The sequence below is a fragment of the Eschrichtius robustus genome, chromosome 15 (genome assembly GCF_028021215.1).
Source record: "Eschrichtius robustus isolate mEscRob2 chromosome 15, mEscRob2.pri, whole genome shotgun sequence".
NCBI classification, from domain to species: domain Eukaryota; kingdom Metazoa; phylum Chordata; class Mammalia; order Artiodactyla; family Eschrichtiidae; genus Eschrichtius; species Eschrichtius robustus.
The window spans coordinates 2,099,777-2,118,831 of NC_090838.1; the positions used below are offsets into that span (position 1 = coordinate 2,099,777).

At 53.5% G+C, this 19,055-nt stretch overlaps 1 protein-coding gene across 2 annotated transcripts; it reads right to left on the reverse strand.

Annotated features, from left to right (window-relative positions):
- Positions 1-6,187: 6,187 nt before the first annotated feature.
- On the reverse strand, positions 6,188-17,852 carry ADI1 (acireductone dioxygenase 1). Of its 2 annotated transcripts, XM_068564967.1 has the most exons (5): positions 17,328-17,852; positions 15,430-15,549; positions 8,100-8,279; positions 7,390-7,454; positions 6,822-6,932 (listed from the first exon to the last, which is right to left on the reverse strand). In XM_068564967.1, exons 1-4 carry the CDS (start codon positions 17,445-17,447, stop codon positions 7,410-7,412), a joined length of 465 nt encoding a protein of 154 aa, XP_068421068.1. In that variant the 5' UTR covers positions 17,448-17,852; the 3' UTR covers positions 6,822-6,932; positions 7,390-7,409. The 2 variants fall into 2 exon arrangements, with proteins under 2 accessions (XP_068421067.1, XP_068421068.1); XM_068564966.1 differs by lacking the exon at positions 7,390-7,454 and having other exon boundaries at positions 6,188-6,932; positions 17,328-17,841.
- Between the last annotated feature and the right edge of the window lie 1,203 nt (positions 17,853-19,055).

A 19,055-nucleotide genomic window follows, 5' to 3' on the forward strand; every position in this document is an offset into this window, starting at 1 on the left:
CACCCACAAGGGTGTGCGGCACCCTTCGCGGTCACGGAAAGCAAAGCCAAACCAGAAACCGGGACACAGCGTTAAGTGTCCCCCCATCCGGAACACAAATACTTCAATCCATACCGTATACTCCAGAGCCGCTGAGAAAGTCAGTCCTTCCTTCCACACGCTGACGCTAACAAGACGTGCTGTTCAGGAAAGCAGCCTTGCACCCAGCAGTGCTGCGGCCGTACCCAAGGTCTATAGTGCGTTTTCTAGGGGCGTGGCCGGGGACCCCCGGGGGAAGGGGGCGGCGACAGCTTCACACGCTGCCTCGGAATTGTTAGGGTTAGCGACGCGTGTATTCATGTACTGTGACGCTCACCTGCGTGTGCACACGCGCACGCACACGCGCGCGCGCACACACACACACACACACACACACACACACACACACAGGACGGGCTGTGCAGGACGATTCCCTCAAATAGACCTGGGGAGCCCGGGACGGTCCTTCCGTCCCCGTGAGGCTCGCCCAGGGCCGGAGCGGCCACTCGCCCTGGACCCCACGCAGCGCACGCTGCCAGATGCGCGTGAGGACCAGGCCCGGCCGGCACGGAGCTGGGCTGCGACCCCGAGACCCCGGCCGCCACCTGGGCGCGAGAGCCGCTCATTCAGCGAGGTCGGCTGGGCCACCAGCGCCGTGATTCAGCACAGCTTCCACGGCCTTGGGTCCCCTCGCCTGGTCCTCACGGCCAACCCCAGTCACTCCCGACAGCAGGGCGTCTGGCGGGTGCCGGGCAAGGTGGGAGAAGGCGCGGGAGAGACTCGCTTCAGCCAGGAAGACGACGGGACAGCCCACGGAGGACGTCCCCTCGAGACGGCGCCGATGTGGCCGGCAGACAACACGGGCGCCCAGGGTGACTGCGATGCCAGGTGGCCACATGCGGGCGGAGAGCAGGGTGGACTCCGGCCACCAGTCAGGAGCCTTCAACTAAGGATTCCTCCGGGAGGACGTGACCTGGGTGCACCCGTGCGGGGGTGTCCGGGGACCAGCGGAGCCACGGGACAGCGACGGGGGCACCGACGGACACGTTCCTGGGGCAGGACCGGCAGGGCCGGCGGCGATGGGGAAAGAGTTCTGGTTTCAGAGACGGGCGCCGTCCACCAGGACAACCCGGGACTCCTGGGAGCAGCGGGGACGGTGCCCGGGGCCCCCTCCTGGCCCACGGGTGTGCCGGGTCCTCCCCACACCCAGCACCGGGGAGACGCCGGCCCGGGACCAGCCTCTTGCTCACCGCCTGCACGACCGTGGGCGGGAAGCTGAACCCTCCCAGCCCCGGGGTCTCATCTGAAAGATCGGGGACAAGACTGGGTTAGTTTCCCGAAGCTGCCGCAGCAAATCACCACGGACGGGGCGGCTGGACACCACCCAAGTGCCCCATCTCACGTGCAGGCCAGCGGTGCGCACCCCCAGGCGTCCGCGAGCCCGGCTCCTCTGGGGGCTCCGCTGGGGGCTCCGGCTGCAGCCCCCTCCTCGGTCCTCAGGGGTCCTCACACGCCGTCTGCCTCCGTGGCTGCTCTTCTTGTAAGTACCCCAGGCCTCGGTTCAGGGCCCGCCCTCACCCAGGAGGACCTCACCGAGAGCCCTGTCCAATCACATCTGCAAAGGCCCCATTTCTAAATAAAGTCACGCTCTGAGGTCCCAGCTGACGTGAATTTTTGGTGGTTAGTATCCAGCCCATGACCCCTGCAGGCAGCACTCTCGGAGGATTAAAGCGGATTTGTTAGATACCTGGGAACAAACCACCTGCCGTGCTTCCGGCCCGCGCGGGCGGCCCCTCTGCCTTACACCCTCTACAGCCCCCAGGGAGCGTGGCTCTGCCAGCGTGTCCTTGTGTGCCCCCTCCGTGCCCCGCAGGGGCCATCGATAACGTCGGGGCACCCCGCGTCCTGCCTCACCAGACAGCCATCAGGGTTAATTAACGATGGAGCGGCCCGAAAACATGGGTGCAGAAGCAAATCACGTTGATTTCACTGTATCCTTTGCTGGGCTCCTGTATCACTCCGATGAGGTCCCCTTTGGGTTTTAGAACTGGGGATTTCTTGGAAGAGTTTGTGCAAAACAAACACAAGCATCTTAAACCTGGAAAATAAAACGCATTAAAATACAGTAACAAAACGAAGACAAAGGAGGAGGTCTGAGCGGAGGGCTTCTTTCCTTGGAAAAGCAGACCTCATCCCACAGCAGGTCGCTGTGCACACAGGCCCAGGGTGCTGAGCTGCAGGACGAGCCAGCCCCAGACCCACCGACCTGGGTGCCCTCCTCCCAGCAGGACCCTGGCCGCCACCGCATTTCAGGGGATGCTTTGAAATATAACGACGTCCTAAGGCAGAGACCTGAGAACACCTGGGAACTCAGAGAAGCAGCACCTGCTCCCTGGGAAGCTGCCGAAAGTTCTCCCAACCCAGCAGGGCCCGGCTGCGCCAGCAAGTGGCCCCAGGCCCCCCAGGCTCCTCCCGTGCCTCCAGAAGGGCCCCTCCCGCCTCAGGGCCCCCGAGCAGATGGGGAGGACGCACGCTGGGAGCTTGCAGCACCCTTGTCCGGGGTGGGGTGTGCGCACGCGCGCACACACACGTGCGCACACACACGCCCACGCTCAAACGTCTTTGGAAACAGATTTCCCATCTTCGTCAGCAGGATTAGGGCTGTTTGCTTCAGCACCGGTGCTGAGCTGCCTGTCGGCCTCGGCAGCCAGGGGAGCCCCTTGGTCCGCGGAGGGCTCGCCACCGCTCCTGGATGTGGGAGGCTGGCGTTCTGCGCCAACACAAGGAGCCTGAATTCACTTTCCGAGGGAAAGCTCTTCAGCTTCCGCTGTCAGTGTGCCACGGGCCTAGTGGCCCCAGTGGGGTGGCGTCAGGAGGGGCCCCCGAGGGGGTCAGTGCCGCAGACCCCAGGGCTGGCTCTCCCTCTGCGCCAGGAAGGGGCCCCCCAGCACCCGACCTGCCGGCCCCTGCTCCCGGTCCCCTGCTGCCCCAGAGCTGCGGGAACTCGGGGTCCGTGCTGTGTCCCGCGCTGGTGGCGGGAACGGACGGAGACACAGGGCTCGGCCCGCGTCAGGCGGCTCCGGAGCGGCCGTTCCCTGCAGCAAGGCCTGCGGCTGCCTTCACTTCTGAGGAGCTGCAACCCGCAAAGCACGCGTGAACCCCGCTCCGACCCGCCTCCAGGGGCTGTCTGCCCTCGCCCCCGGGCTGCCGGGGAGGCGTGTTAAAGCCCAGGGAGACGGGCTCGCTCGCACAGCGACAGAGGCCGCGGCTTCTCGCCCTGGCGTGGAGCCGGAGCGGCCCCGCCCCACATCCGGGAACCGCGCTGCTCCTTCCGCACGTGGGCGACACCCGCCGCCCCTCCCCTGAGCTCCCGACCCAGAACGCCAGCCCCGGGAAGCGTGCGGCAAGAGCTGGGCAGAGACCCACCCCTCCCGGGCAGTGGGCTGCGAGGAGCGAGGCCCCAAACCCGTCTGCACCGAGTTCCCCGGCGGGAGGGGTAGAGGATGAAGCCGACCTGCGGGATTGAGGGTCAGGCACCTGCCCGTCGCCCGGATGCACTCCCGCCGGCCCTGCGAGGCCTGAGCTCCTGGGAGCAGCACAGGATCGGGGTCCCCGGTGGGACGAGGCCCATCACCTGGGCTACGCCTCGTTGGCAGCAGGCGTCAGCCCTCCCCTCAGCGCCTGCCCACCAGCCTCCACGTGCCCCCCCCCCCCCCGCCCCGCGCCCCGCGCCCCGCGCCAGCCCCGGGATGCTCGACCCGGGCACCACCTCCTCCTGCCCTGCTCGCCTGTCTGAGTTCTGGCTCTGCCTGCAGGGACGGGGGGGGGGGGGGGGGGGGGGCGGGGTGCTCTGCTCCTGACTTCCGGCAGATCAGCACACCTGGTGCGGCTGAGCACCGCCCTCGTTTGCGTTTCTGCTGGTCATCCCATCAGTACCTCCTTAAACAAAGATTGACTCCACCTCCACTCGGGATAACTCGTCCCAAGGAAACCGAAAAGCCGTCTGGGGCTTACCAACAATTCGGTCCAAACGAATGCTTCCTCCCAGTTCTCTAAGGACTACCACCAGCTTCTGGGTGCAAACGTCTGGTTTTCCTGAGCCTGGTGGGAACCGGAGGGTGGGGAGGGGGAGGCGGCCGAGTGGCAGGGAAGCCACACTAGATAGACAGGAGGCTGCACCTGGGCTTCGTACATACACAACTGACTCGTTCTGGCAAGATCGGCATCCGACACTTTCATATTTTAAAGCACTACTTTGATGCACGAATTGAATCTAGCGGCCATGTTTTCTCAACCAAAAATTAGGACACGGGGCCCGGGGACAAGACACGAGAAACAGGGACCCAGAAAGCAAACCGAGAGAGACGCGGGGTGGTTGCGCCCCAAGCCCCCCGCAGCCCTTCCTGCTTCACCCCAATCCCAGTCCTGACGAGACCACCACACTCCCTTCTCTCTGTTGGAGGCCGACTTAGGAGTCTTAACATTGAGAGTTCAGACGAGTAGCTTACTGTGTTCTCTGTAGACAAATGATCAACTATATATGGACAAAAACTAAAAACGTAATCAGTAATCTATCATTTTACTATCCAGAGAAAACTACTGAGAATATTTTTCTTTGTGTAATGTTATGTAGATAAATTGTTACCGAAAGGAGACTGCATTTTTTCTCTCAATAGATTATAAATAGCTTACATTTCAAAACGTATACAGTAATATCACTGGTACGTGAGTGAACACAGATGAAAGTAAATATAGGGAAATTCGCTGTCATATACTTACAGCTTCTCTGTGGGTGTGAACAGAACGAGGAGACGAGAACGCTTATCTGAAGGGCAGAAACAGCTGAATACCCGCAAAGCTCTACCTGCTTCTAATTAGCGACGATCAGCGGAGCACCTGGCCGGGAGGCTCTCTCCAACAGAGGCCGGGGGCTGCCCTGCTCGCCCACCACCCTTCCTTCTGGATAAACGTCAGAGACGACGTGGCCGCGCCCACTCAGGAGACGCAGACGAAGCACACAGAGCGGGAACACCGTAGGAAGGCCAGGAGCCTTGAAGGCTGGATTTCAAGCAGGGAAAGTACCGAGCGGCTAAAACGTCAGTTTGCTACATGGTTCACCTGGATCACGACAGGACAAGGTTGGCCATTTCCTGGCTTGGCCACGCCGGCCTCTGGAGGGAAGCCACGGCACGGGCCCAAACCGGGCTGTCTCCTCGCACGGTCGGGGTGCACGGCAGACACCCTCAGTAGGAACAAGGGGAAAGTGCCGACACGTGAACCAGTGTGAAGCTACACCCAAGGGCAATAATTCACGTTCTGGCTCATCACACCCCAGCCGTACGCCGCCCTCCAGGAAGTGCTACATGCCTTTCGAGAGAGGACACGTTTGTAAAACAACACGTGGAGACGTGTCCTACTCAGCAAGCGGGCGCACCTGGCTCCAGACGGACAGCTCAGCTCACAGCCGCGAGCTCCTGGGAGACCCCGACGTAGCGTCCTGACTGAACGCACGAAGGACCGTGCTCTCCAGCGCTGAGCCAGGCCTGCGGAAGGAGCCGCCCTTGCTCGAGGCGTCCCCGGAGCCCCGTCAAGGGGAGGACGGGGAGGTGCAGCACGCGGGGCCCTGGGGGGCTGGTGGTGTTATCATTGTGCTGCCGCGTTAATCCTAAAATTCAGAATTTCCTCTGTGCCGTGGACACACGCCCCCAAGAACAATGTGGAAGTGATGACAGATCGCTTTTCTTTGTTTTTAATTTGGCCGCGCTGCGCGGCATGTGGGATCTCAGTTCCCAGTTTGATCTTAGACCAGGGATCGATCCCATGTCCCCTGCATCGGGAGTGCAGAGTCTTCACCACTGGACCACCAGGGAAGTCCCGACAGATCACTTTTAACATAAAGATTTTTAATCCAGTTTAAAAAAAATACTTAAAGCAAACTGCCCTTCAAATATGAGGTTAATTTAGGGTTTTTCTACGATTATAACGAATTAGGTATAATTGTGTCTCAGAATTGTTAACTAAAAAAAAAAGGTACAAGTTTTTCTGTTAAAATTCAAAGGCTTGATTGTAAAAGAGATTTACTGTACGGAGTTTAACCTAGAAATCTCACCTGGAACAAGTAATAACCCAGATAAAATAAAAATTAATTATACACACATACAATCCCACAAAGGATCTAAATGGGATGATTTTAAGGAACCATATGTACCAGAATATAAGGTAACTCCAAGCCACAAGCCTAACATTAGGGCAGCTACTTTATCTTGAACAAGAACGTGGCATAATCAAGCGAGGGTCCCCCTAACACACCAGCTCGTCCCCCACAGCACCCCCTACCCCGCCTCCCCCGTGTTTTGGGAGAAAAGCGTCTTCTCTCTGTCCACTCCTGTCATCCACTGTCACTCCTCCGCACAGGGCAGGCGTGGCCTCGCCTGGTATCTGCTTAAAGTCCAAGAATCGGGTCCAGATGGGGCAGCTAAGTGGCTGCGTTTGGGGCGCTGAAACTCACTGGGTCACAGCTGAAGGCACGAGCTGACACAGGGCCACTGACCACTGATCCTGAATCAGAGAAAATGAGCGGATTTGCCCAGATCTCCACAGGTGCCTCCACGTACAAACCGGTTCTACAGCTGCTCCCATTAAAACATATTCTGATCCAACAATCTTGCAGAGGAAAGCTCACCTACCCTCAAGTCTACAACACAAAAGCAAAGAGAATACGACTGATTTTCTGCTGCTATCAGGTCTGGGACCTTCACAAGGGGGGCCGGGGTGCACCAGGCCCCAGGGCACCGCTAGGCCGTCTGTGCCAGAAACTCTAGGTACTGCCCGCGGGCCTCGAAGTGGTCAGCCGGCCGGTTGTACGCCGTCCACACTGGGTCTCCCACAAACAGCCGCATGGCCTTCACGTAGTTCTAGAAAACAAGCAAACACAGCAGCAACGGTTAGACCAGCTACGGAGGTTAACGCTCCTTGCTGTTTTATCCCTGGGTCTTAGCACTTTCTTCCATCTTCTGAAAGGCAGTGTCGGTGCCACGGCGAGAAGGCCTCGTGCTCGGGCGGCCAAAGCATCTGCAGCTCCAGCTCAGCGCTGACCCTGCACTCCCTCGGCAAACACACCAGCCGTGAGCGCTGACCCCGCCTGGGCGTGTGCCCCTCCTCCCCTCCTGCTTCCTTTGGCACCGGTTTCCCACGAATTAGAAGGGAGGGCAGCCTGCGTCACAATAGAAACGTGCGCACCTGTCCATCCAGGGTTCACTTGCAGGAATCTATCCCTCAGGTACACTCACATAAGTACAAAATGACGAATGTGTGAGGTTACTTATTACGGCACCGTTTACAACAGCAAAAAACTGGAAACAGTTGGCGTACCCATCTTTAGGGGTCACCCGTCAATGGGATAAATCAGGGCACGTCCCACAGTGGACACCAGGCAGCTGTAAACAGGAACGAGGCCCTTTACATCCTGAAACGAAACGATCCCAAAGCACCGCGAGCAGAAAAAAGGAAAATGCAGCCCCACCTATAGAAGTCGGCTACCTCCTGAGGAAAAGGGAAAGAATACTGACTCACATTCGCCTGATATGGATGACATCGCTCTAAGCAGATTTTTAAGGACATAATAGTGGTTACTTTCAGGGAGAGATACTGGGCGCTGGGAACAGGGGTGACAAGGCGACTCTTCTTCACACACCGCCTCATAATCCTGAGTTGTAAACCTAGTGCGTTCATTTCCTAGCCAAAAATCGTGCTAAACCTCAGATTCGTCCGAATCACACCCAGAGACCCCCAGAGCCGCCCTATTCCTGCTTCTGTGGCTGCTCTCGATGGCTCTAGTGCACGACTGTTGAGGCCCAACTGGAATGCTCTTAGAATGACGAGGGGGCAGCGACCCTGAGACCCGCACAAAGCCGGACCCCTGGACGGATGCCTCCCGCTGACCTGCGTGCACGGCCCGGGCGGGCGGGGTCCCCGCGGCGCCGGCCACTCGCTCAGAGGTGGCATCCTCGCCTCAGGCGGCAGGGCTGAGTGTCCACGTCCGCGCACAGACCAGGCCCCAGCAGAGAAGACCGCAGGCCCACCTTCTCGTCCAGCGTGAAGCGGTGGTATATCCCGGCGGGGAGAGTGATCATGTCTCCCTTCTCCATGAAGATCCGGATCCACCTGTCCTCTTTATCCCTTACGTCGAAGTACCCACTGCCGTCCAGGATGTAGCGAATCTCATCATCCAGGTGTAAATGCTCCTCATAAAACATCTTAATCTAGAGCAGGAGGGGGTTCTCGTGAGCCCTGAAGACCAGGACTGAGGTGCCAGACACGCGCTCCACAAGATAAGAAATATCATCACACGTACAAGGGGGCGGGAGCTAGAATGTTTCATGAAACCTACCGGTGGACGAGCAGGAAAAGAAAGAATGCGCACACAGCACTTACCACGTGCCGGGCAGCGTTCTCAGTAGCTTATATTAACAACTCACTCAGGAGCTCTCTGTCACCCCCGTTTGACAGATGAGGGTGTGGCTCAGAGACGCTACGTCGCCAGCCCAACATCACACAGCCTGGGGGTGTAGAGCCTAGACTCCCACGCAGACATCCCGGCTCCTGCACCGCACACGGCAGGCACGCTGATCACACGCACACACACGTCACGTGATCACACGCACCCCATCATGCTGATCACACACATCACGTGATCACACGCACCATCATGCTGATCACACACGTCACGTGATCACACGCCCACACCACCACGAGATCAAATGCACACGGCAGTCACATTGATCACACGGGCAGATCAAAAGCCACGTGTGCATCTGAGGAAGGCAGTCGCCATCTCAACAAACACTTTCCACTTGTCCAAATGTACTTTTGTGTTTTTCAGATCTTTATCCCTCTAACGTTTTATAATAAAAATATTCAAATACGCAAAAAAGTTGAAGGAATTCTACAGTAAACGCCCATCTTGCCTGGTTATGATCTCCTATCTCTCCCCCCTCCTGCGCAGGAGTTGTAAAGCTTTCCTCGAATAACGTCTGCACGTTTCTGGAAAATCCACAGATGTTTGGAAAATCACCACTGACAGAGTAAAGCACATGAACACCTCCCTGTCAACCCCGTGGGCTGGTGAGGCTGCGAGGACGGGCCCCCGCTGCTCGGGGCCCAGAGCCCCTGGAGGGTCAGCACAACTGAGCATGCGCTGACCCCGCACCCCTCGTGGGGTTCACCCTGAAGAGACGCCCTGGCGACACACAATATGCACACGTCACGCCCTGCCGTACTGGCTGTAAGACACTGGAAACAATTCAAAGGCCCAAGCAGAGAGCGGGAGAATACACAGCGGCCGTGAGCGCCATCACGATCACCGGAAACCAGGAGCGCGGCTCACGACAGGGGGGCGGCGGGACGGCGTGGAGGCGGCGGGGAGACGGATCTGCCTTGTTGTATAATTTTGGCTTCAGAACCTAGTTATGTTGTACAGAGACATAAATAAAGTGAAAACAAGCTTGGGGGCGGGGAGGGGGGCCATAAGTCTGAAATCAAGCGATACACTCATAACCAAAGAAGGAAGAGAAAACTCATCTAAGTACCTTCTGAACACATTACTTTGACAACATCCTCAGTGTGAGACAGGACCACAAACAAGCCTGGAACTCCAGGGACCGGCCTGCTGTTCGGAACGGTGTGGGTGCGGCTGCCATCCCGGAACCACGGGGTGTGTAGAAGGAGCGATGGGACTGGAGCCGCGTTCTTGCTGTGGGAGGACAGAGAGCCAAGTCTCTCTCTACAGACTGAGGAGCGGTCCTGACGAGCGTGCCGGGACTCTGAGACATCAGCGTGAACCAACGATTTCTCTCACACGGACACACACACACACACGGGGACACACACACGGACACACACATACACACGGACACACATACACACGGGGACACACACACACGGGGACACACACACACGGGGACACACATACACAGACACACAGGGACACGCGCACACAGACACACACACGGGGACACACGCACACGGACACACACACGGACACACATACACACGGGGACACACACATACACACGGACACACATGGACACACACATACACACGGACACACATAGACACACATACACACACAGACACACAGGGACACACGCGCAGACACACACAAACGGACACACACATACAGTCACGGACACACATATACACACGGACACACTCACATACATACACATGTGTACACACACATGGACACACACAGATGACACAGACACACATATGCACACGGACACACACACACGGACACAGAGACACACACAAATATACACACGCAGACATACACACAGAGACAATACACACACGGACACACACACAAGTACACATACACACACGGGGACACACACATATGCACACGGACACAATACACACAAGTAGACACACACACACACACACACACACACACACACACACACACTCTCTCTCTCTCTGTACTCATCCAGCTGGCGGAAGGACCTGGGGCACTGACCCCAGAGTAGCAATGAGGGCACCAAGCACCGTCTGGGTTTCCACGTCCCCGGAAGAACAGCCGATTCCAGGGCCGGCTCAGGGGAAAAGCCTGGAACACGCTGACCCAGAAAGCACGGAGGTGCTGATAAACGTGAGGGGACGCGTCAGGAGGGCAGGGGCCACTGAGAGGGGTGTCCACTTGCCAAGTCTGGAACAATCTGAACATCAAAGTGGATCACGGCAGGAATGGACTACAGAGCCATGAGGAAAATAAGACTCCACAAGCCCGTACTGATGTAAATCAACAGCAGAGAACGGAGAGGCCAACTCAGTACAGGAGGACGATGGCTGGAAGGCCACCGTTTTTACCCTGACAGTGATACTGTTTCAGGCAGGAATCATCAGGATTTACTAAAATCGCCGAGTCAAAGTTTGATAGAAAATACGGTATTCACAGTCGAAAAGTAACTCTCCACAAATTTCTTATTCGTTACACAGGGAAAAAAATGGTCACTTCACAACACAGAAACGTGATGGGCACCAGCCCAACCAAGTTTAGCATCACCGGTGATGCAACCCTCTGACAGCACGTGCCTCCCGACAGGGTACCCCGGGCAGACACAACACCACTTCTGTAGAATAACCTGAGTCTAACCACGAGGAAACCTAAGGCAAACACGAGATAATCAGATAATAAAGAAGTTTGTTTTAGAAGAACAAGAGAGAGAAGCCTATATTAGGAACAGGGTTTTATTTCAGGAGAGAAGCTATTCTACAAGATGGTAGCGATAAAAATAGTCTAACTACTAGCATTTACAATATATGAGCCCCTTCTGTGGAAGATGGGAAGTCTAAAATTCCAAGTTAGAAAACACCATTTAAATCTCGGAGGATCTCATGACTCAGTAGGGCACTTGGTGAAAACTTCCATCATTTTGTAAGGTGTTATATAATATTTGTACTCTGAGTGACAAGAATTATTTGATATAGAACAAAGTAAGGAGATAAAAACCACAAAACACATCTATTTTAAACAATTTCGGTGTCGCTGCACCACTTTCATTCTTCGGTCAATGCGTTAAGTGTTGGTTCACCTACTTCTATTTTCTTTTTCAGGAACACACACACAGAAGACGTCCAAGCTAACGGAAGGGAGCCTTCCTGGCGGGTTCAGCAGAGAGAGCCTGAGACCAGGAGGAGGACCTGGGTTCTGGGCCTGGCTTTATCAACATGGCCATGGGAAGCGGTCCCCTCCAGGTGTCCAATGATAAGATTAAGAGGCTAAAGCTCAGTGATCTAAGGCCGTAGCTTCACAGTTCATAGCTCAGCACGATGGAAGAAAAAGTCTTGGGACCAACACAGCTGCCAACTTTGGTCAAGAAAGAAAAATTCTAAAACAACTACTATTGTCGCTATTGTTTCATAAAGGAGTCACCTTATTCCTGAGAAAGCAAAGATAACAATTTCAAAACCAAGGCAGTCGTTTAACTTATTAAAAGCTCTGCACAGCTGTTTTCTCATTTTGCCAAGGATCAGTGAGCGTCTTTATTAACGGGCACCCGGGAATTACCATAAAACTAACAACTTAAAAAAACCCTGACTTCACTTCCATATGAGGTGGGGTAGCAGAAACTGGATTTCCCCTCCCACCTCCAACAACCCAAACAAACACGATATAAGAAATAATGGTGTGCAGAACACCAGACACCAGGAAAGGGAAGAAAGTGACCCGTGAGACGGAAACAAGAGAGGGGAAGCCTGCTCCTCCTCTGGTTTACACCTTGGGAGAGTTCTCAGGCGGTGGTGCAGGGAGCGGGGGAGCCAGGCAGAGCACCCTGGGCTGAAGAGCAGAGCTGAGAATCTGGGGAGACCAAGGAGCTGGCATGCAAGACGGGAGTACCCGAGCAGAGAACTTCACAGAGAAAATCCCAAAGACCCGCACAGGATCTCCCTCCCTCCAGTGTTCTTCTGAGAGCTCATCAGAACCCGCGTGTGCCTGAGAAAACTACCTGAGGCTGGGAAAAGAACCATTCGATTCTTCAGGATTGAAAGGAACAGTTCCTGGCACTGACACGGATCCAGGAACAGTGTCTGTCCCACCAGTCAGACTGGAAAAACCTCACTATGCACGGGGCTTTGTGTGGTGTACACAAAGGAACTGTGCCTCATTAGTGGGGAATAATTAGCTATAGGTTGGTCTACCTAACAAATCTTAAAGGAAAGACCCAAAAGGATAAAACTGTTTCCAATAAGCTTACACGCATTCCAGAACAAAACTCAAGAATATTTATACTGATACAACAATATCCAGCACCCAAGGGAACAAAATCACAATGTCTGGCATCAATCAAAAATTACCAGACATGCAAAGAAGCGAGAAAACATAACCTTTAACCAGAAGATAAATCAATCAACCAAGACCAACTCAGACCTGAGTTTCCAAATGGAAACATGGACTTACGCAACAGAGTAAGGGGCACCAGAAATGCTAACTATACGGTAACTAAAGAGTATTTTTAAATATGATTTAAACCTCTTCACAATATAATTTACTACTTGAAAATAAAAACAATAGAGTGTGGGGTTTATAAAAGTAAAATGTTTGACAATAACAGCACAAAGAGAGGGAGGGGAGAAAAGGAAGCATATGACTTTAAGGTTCTTCCAACACATGAAGTGGTAACAATTCTTGAAGGCAGGTGGATAAGTCGAGGAGAGGACTTCTGGTTTCTGGTCCGACAGGTAAAGAGCTTGGAAGTTGTCACTCTCATGCTCACAACAAGAAAACAACTTAACAAATTGAAATCAATGACTGTTCTCAGATCCATCAGGGGACTGACGTCACAGGGCAAAGCGCTACCCTGAAATCTCAGACAGAGGTGAACCCAGAGTCACAGCTGAGATCAGTTTACCTAGAGCAGAAGCCTCTGAAGCCTAAGCTGGCAGGAACACCTACGGGGTCATTTCGACAAACTGCAGGAGGATAAGCGTGGACTGGCGTGGGAAGCCCGGTATTAAGGGGAGCCCCAGAGTTTCCTGGGTTTTATGCCCAGAATATAAAACTCTAAGGCAACCACTAAAACATTTTTTTTTTTTTATAAGCTAAGAGGAAAGAAAACAGAATCACACAAAATGCTCAATTAAAATCAGACAAGGAAGAAAAAGAGGGGTACCTTTTTTAAATAATAAAGGACAAGTATAATAAATTAAAAGTTACAAATATGGTATATATCAATCCAACCACATCAATAATCAATTTAATGTGAATGGTCTAAATCCATCAATTAGAAGACAGAGACTGTCAGAATAGATAAAAAACAAAAAACAAACAAACAAAAAACCCTCTAACTATATGCCGTCTATGGGAAATCCACTTTAAATATAAATACACAAATAGGTTAAAAGTGAAGATCTGGAGAAAGAAACACCATGTTAACACTAATCAAAAGAAAGCTCAAGGAGCTACATTACTTTCAGACAAAGCAGACTTCAGTGCAAGAAACTCATAACGGATAAAGGTGTATACTATGTAATGACAAAAGGGTCGAATCTCCAAGAGGACATAACAGTCTTGAACAGGCATGCCTCTAACAACAGGAAGGATACAGTTGAACTGAACGGCACCATCAATCAACCGGACATAACTGACATTCACAGAATACTTCAACCAGCAACAGCAGAACACACATTCTTCTCAAGCTCACATGGAGCATTCACCAATATGGACTATATTCTGGCCCACAAAACAAGACTCAACACATTTACAAGGACTCAAGTCATACAAAATACACTCTCTCACTACAATGGAACTAAATCAGCAACTAATAGAAGACAAATCTCTGGAAAAGTCCCCAAATAACTGGAAACCAACATATGTCAAGAAACCTATATAGTTCAAAGAAGAAATCAAAAAGGAAGTTAATTCGGAGATATTCTAAATTGAATGAAAATAAAAATACCAAACAAAATTTGTGTGACGCCACTCAAGCAGCACGTAGGGGAACATTTACAGAACTAAACACCTATATTAAAAAAGAAGGAAGTGTTTCATGTTTGGTAATTGCAATCATTGTCGCTTTTGTTGTGGTCATCCATGTACAATGCTTGGTGTCAGTCTATTTATCTCTTGTAAAAATAAAATACAGTGTGTGTGTGTGGAAAAAAAAAATAAAAATAAAAAGCATGAAAAAAAAAAAAAAAAAGAAGAAGGAAGGCTTCATGTCAATGACCTCGGCATCCACTTTAAAAAATTAGAAAAAGAAGAGCAAATTAAACCCAAGGTGAGTAGAAGAAGGCAAATAAAGACAAGAGCAGAATTCAAGAAAATAGAGAACAGAAAAACAACAGAGAAAAATCAATGAAACCAAAAGCTGTTTGATAAGATCAATAAAATTGATAAACTTCTAGCGGGACTTGGGCAAAGGAGAGAAGGGACACAAATTACCAATATCAGGAATGAAGGAGACGGCACTACAGATTCTACAGATATTTTGACGGTAATAAGAGAATAGTCTGAATAACTTCATGCCAATAAATCTGACAACTCAGATGGAATGGACAAATGCCTTGAAGGACACAAACTACTTAAGATTATTCAAGACACAGGTATTCTGGATAGCCCTGTATCTGGTAAAGAAATTGAACTTGTAGCTAAAAACCTTCCTACAAAGAAAGCTCCAGGCCCATATGGCTTCACTGGTAAATCTGCCAAACATTTAAGGAAAAATTAAACCCATTCTACACATACTCTTCCAAAAAACTGAAAAGGAGGGAATATTTCGCAGCCTATTCTATGAGGCCAGCATTACTCTGATATAAAACCAAAATGAAGATATGAAAAAAGAAAGAAAAGCTTGTGTTTATTAGCAGCAAGTATAATGATTCCCCTTTTCAAATAATTTAGAGCTCCCTTACCTTTTCTTCGTAATTTGGTAGTTTGTCTTTGCATATGGTTATTATGTCCATCCAGGAGTAGTTTCTCTCTTTTCGGATCTTTTCTAATTCTGGATCATTCTCATATTTGTCAGCATCCAACTAAAAGAGTTTAAAACACAAACAGGAGGTCACATGAATACATCGAAACATTCTCCTTCTGGATCTCCAATATGATTATACTCCTGATTTATCATCTAGTCCTTTGTCCATACTAAACCAACCTTTCTCCCCTCCTTTCCCTATTTCTTTTAATGGTTTTCCCACTCTTCATAACAGCTAAAAACTACGCAGTTGTGTTTAATTTCCACCTCCCTTCTCTGCAACGGTCCTGCCTGGGGATTCCAGTCCCACCGCCAGGAGCCCAGGGGAAGCTCTCATCGCCTCCAGCCTGTCCACACCGCCATGTCCTGTTCCTCTGCCAACCAATCCACTCTGCAAGTCTGACTGATCTCTCCATGGCATCTCTTTGGTTACTTTGCTTCCCTGGGCCAAAACACCTGAAGCTGTCAGAGCCTACAAATAAAAGGCAAATTCCTCAGGCAGAGACAAGAGGCCTTCTACCACCTGGCCCCAACTGCCTTTTCTACTCCTCTGTCCCTATTCCCTATTTTTAAAACACCGACATTCTAAACCAAATGCGATTATGGGCTGCTCTTCAAAAATACCTGATGCTTCACAGCCCCACACCCCTGCTGCTGACAGCTTCCCACGCCTGGAACGGTCTTTCATTGTTTCCACTTATCACAGTCCTATCAATTGTTTAACGTCCAGTTCTAATGTCATGTTCTTCATGAACCACACCCCGTGGGCCCCAGGCACCATTACTATGAACTCCTCCTTAAAACTACTGGCAAAGAATTTCACATATTTTGCCTTATGTTGCAATAAAATTCGCGTGGCATCCCAACTACTGAATAGCAAACTCAGAATACTTCAAAGTACTAGTCAGCGATACATTAGCTGCTAAAGACGACTCCCCAGATGAGCAGATCCACACGGTATGCACTAGGGCTCCATCCACCTTCAAACCCCGAGCGTGTGAGCGCTTCCTACCGCCCTGCGGCGGCACCAACAGAGCAGGCAAAAAGGCTCCCCCTGCTGTCGCTGCTCAAGCGCGATGATTATTAAGAAAGGTACGAAAATACACAGGACGAGTAAACGAAGTTTAATGTCGACAGCCCTTTGCCTCACCATTCAGAGCACACCGAGAAGGCAGGAGAAACTGGTCTGCTCTCCTGGAAACCGCAAAGATGCCTTTTACAGCGTCTTACTGTATCCTTTGGGTACATTCAGAAGTTGGCCACTCTCTCACACCTGCTCTTAAACTGTCACATGTACCGCGAAACCCGAAGGGCAGGGATTTGCGGTAAAACAAACTTATTTTCTTCTCGGAACAGACACGATACTGCCCTGAAGACACCGCCTTCCAGGAGGTCGTGGGGGGCGCCTCGCCGCGGGCCCTGCAGGGACCCCAAGCCCTCCCGCCCCGCCCGTCCCGCCTTCAACCCGGGCGGCCGACGACCCCGCCGGCACCGGACCCTCCGCCGCGTTCCGAACGCTCACACCCTCCCCCCGCCGCGCCCTGGGCGCCGACACCCCCCCCCCGCCCCGCTACTGAGCATGCGCAGTGCGCACCGCGGCCTGGGCGCCGACCCCCGGCCCCGCCGCCGGGCATGCACAGGGCGCAGGGCGCAGGGCGCAGGGCGCACGGGGCCCCATCACGGCGGGGGCCCCGTCCTGGCGGCGGCCCCCGTTCCCCGGGGCGCGGGGCGCGCGGGAACTCGGGGATATGAGCGGAGGCCTCTCCCGCCCGCCCGCGCCCCCGCCCCGGAGCCCCCGCCCCGCGAGACCCCGACCGCGCCCCCGGTCCCGCGTACCTTCCAGTAAAGGACCCCGAGCCCGCGCAGCTGCTCCAGGCCGACCGGGCGCGCGGGCTCCCCGCGGTGGGGCCGCCACGGGTCGTCGGCCGACTTGTCCATGTACCAGGCCTGCACCATGGCCGGGCCCGGGGGCGGCGCCGCCGCCTGACCGCAAGCCTGCTCGGGCCGGTCTGAGCCTGGGACCTGCACCCGGGACCCGCGCGGGCCGCCCCTCCCCGGACCCCTCCCCCGGCAGCCGCCGTGAGGGAGGGAGTGAGGGAGGGAGGGCGGCGCGGGAAAAGAAAGCGGGCGGGACGCGCTCCGAAGGCCCCGGGCCGAGGGCTTCCTTCCCGCGGGCCGGCGGATGGGCTCCGAGCGCGGGGCAGGTGTCCCCCGAGGGCTGTCCGCCGGCTCGGCTCAGGCCCGGTGACCACACGGAGCCGAACCTGAGCGGGGCCAACCGCCTACCCGTGGCTGTCCACAATCAGCTCCTCGTGCAGGAGGCCGAGTGTGGCCCGGCCCTGCGTGAGCTCAGTCGGCCGGGGGAGGGGCTGCTTGGCCGGCACTGTGTTCCCGGTGCGCGGGATCGGGTAAAATTCAGCGCCCTCGAGCACCGCGCACATGCCTCGCGGGGTGAGGGCTACAGTCTCCTTGAACATCCAGACGCCATCTTGTGAAGCAATTTATACAGAGATTAAATAGTTCGTATTTTACAGCGAAGAAAGCAAATGCCAAAAAAAAAAAAAGAGTGATTTTTGTTAAGCCCGTGCCGCTGAGATGGTGCACAGTTGTGGCTTGAAGCCAGATCAAGTCACCACAGAGGACCCCCGGCATCATTCAGGGTGGGATATTGTACTCTCCATCCCCCCCGCCCCCATGTTTACAATATCAGCAGTCTGCAATACCACCCTATAATTTTAAATTGCTTCCTTTTTCATTTCATCTCCTTTTCCTATATAATGTCATGTCCTAGAATAAATACAAGCTTCCCAATCCTTGAATTTCTAATCAGTTTAGCTGACAAGGGGGGGAAAGATCCAGCTGCTCAATCAGCCTAGGTTTATCTCTTCAAATCGATCAATCAAAGAGATCAGCTTATCTCAGCCATTCACCCCAGTGTCTTTAACAGGGAATCAGGTAACTAGAACACGTGTGGGACTTAGGCTGGACTGCTTTCAGACAGCACATCCCCAAAGCATACAGCTGACTCTAGAACCTCCAGAAATACTGTGTGAAGGGCACACTTTTATTTCCATTCTGTTCTGTTGCACCCTGACTGCAAATACAGGATGCAACGTGTGGGCACGTGTGTGCCCATATCCTTCTTAGAGAGCCTGCCTCTCCAGCGCCTTACTTGACAATTACTGCCCATCCTTCAGGGTTCCACGTGAGACATCACTGCCCACTTTCTTTCTGCCCCTCACTGCTCTCTTCTCCCCTCCTCACCCTTCTCACCACTCCCTCAGGTTCCCAGATCCAATCACAGCCTCTGTTCTCATCAGCCAGTTCATCACAGCCTCCGCTCCCTGTTCCTTCAGCTCGCTCCTTACTCCCCCCCACCACCACCCAGTTCTGGCTCCTCTCGGCATGACCACTACATTGTGGAGTGTCCCAGGGCTAATAAGTACCGCAAAACTAACGTGGCCAAACCGAACTCTCGAGTCCCGCGCATCCAAACATGTTTCTCTCTGTCCTTTGCCAACTCCGTAAACAGCAGCACCGACCACCCAGTGCCTTGATCCAAAA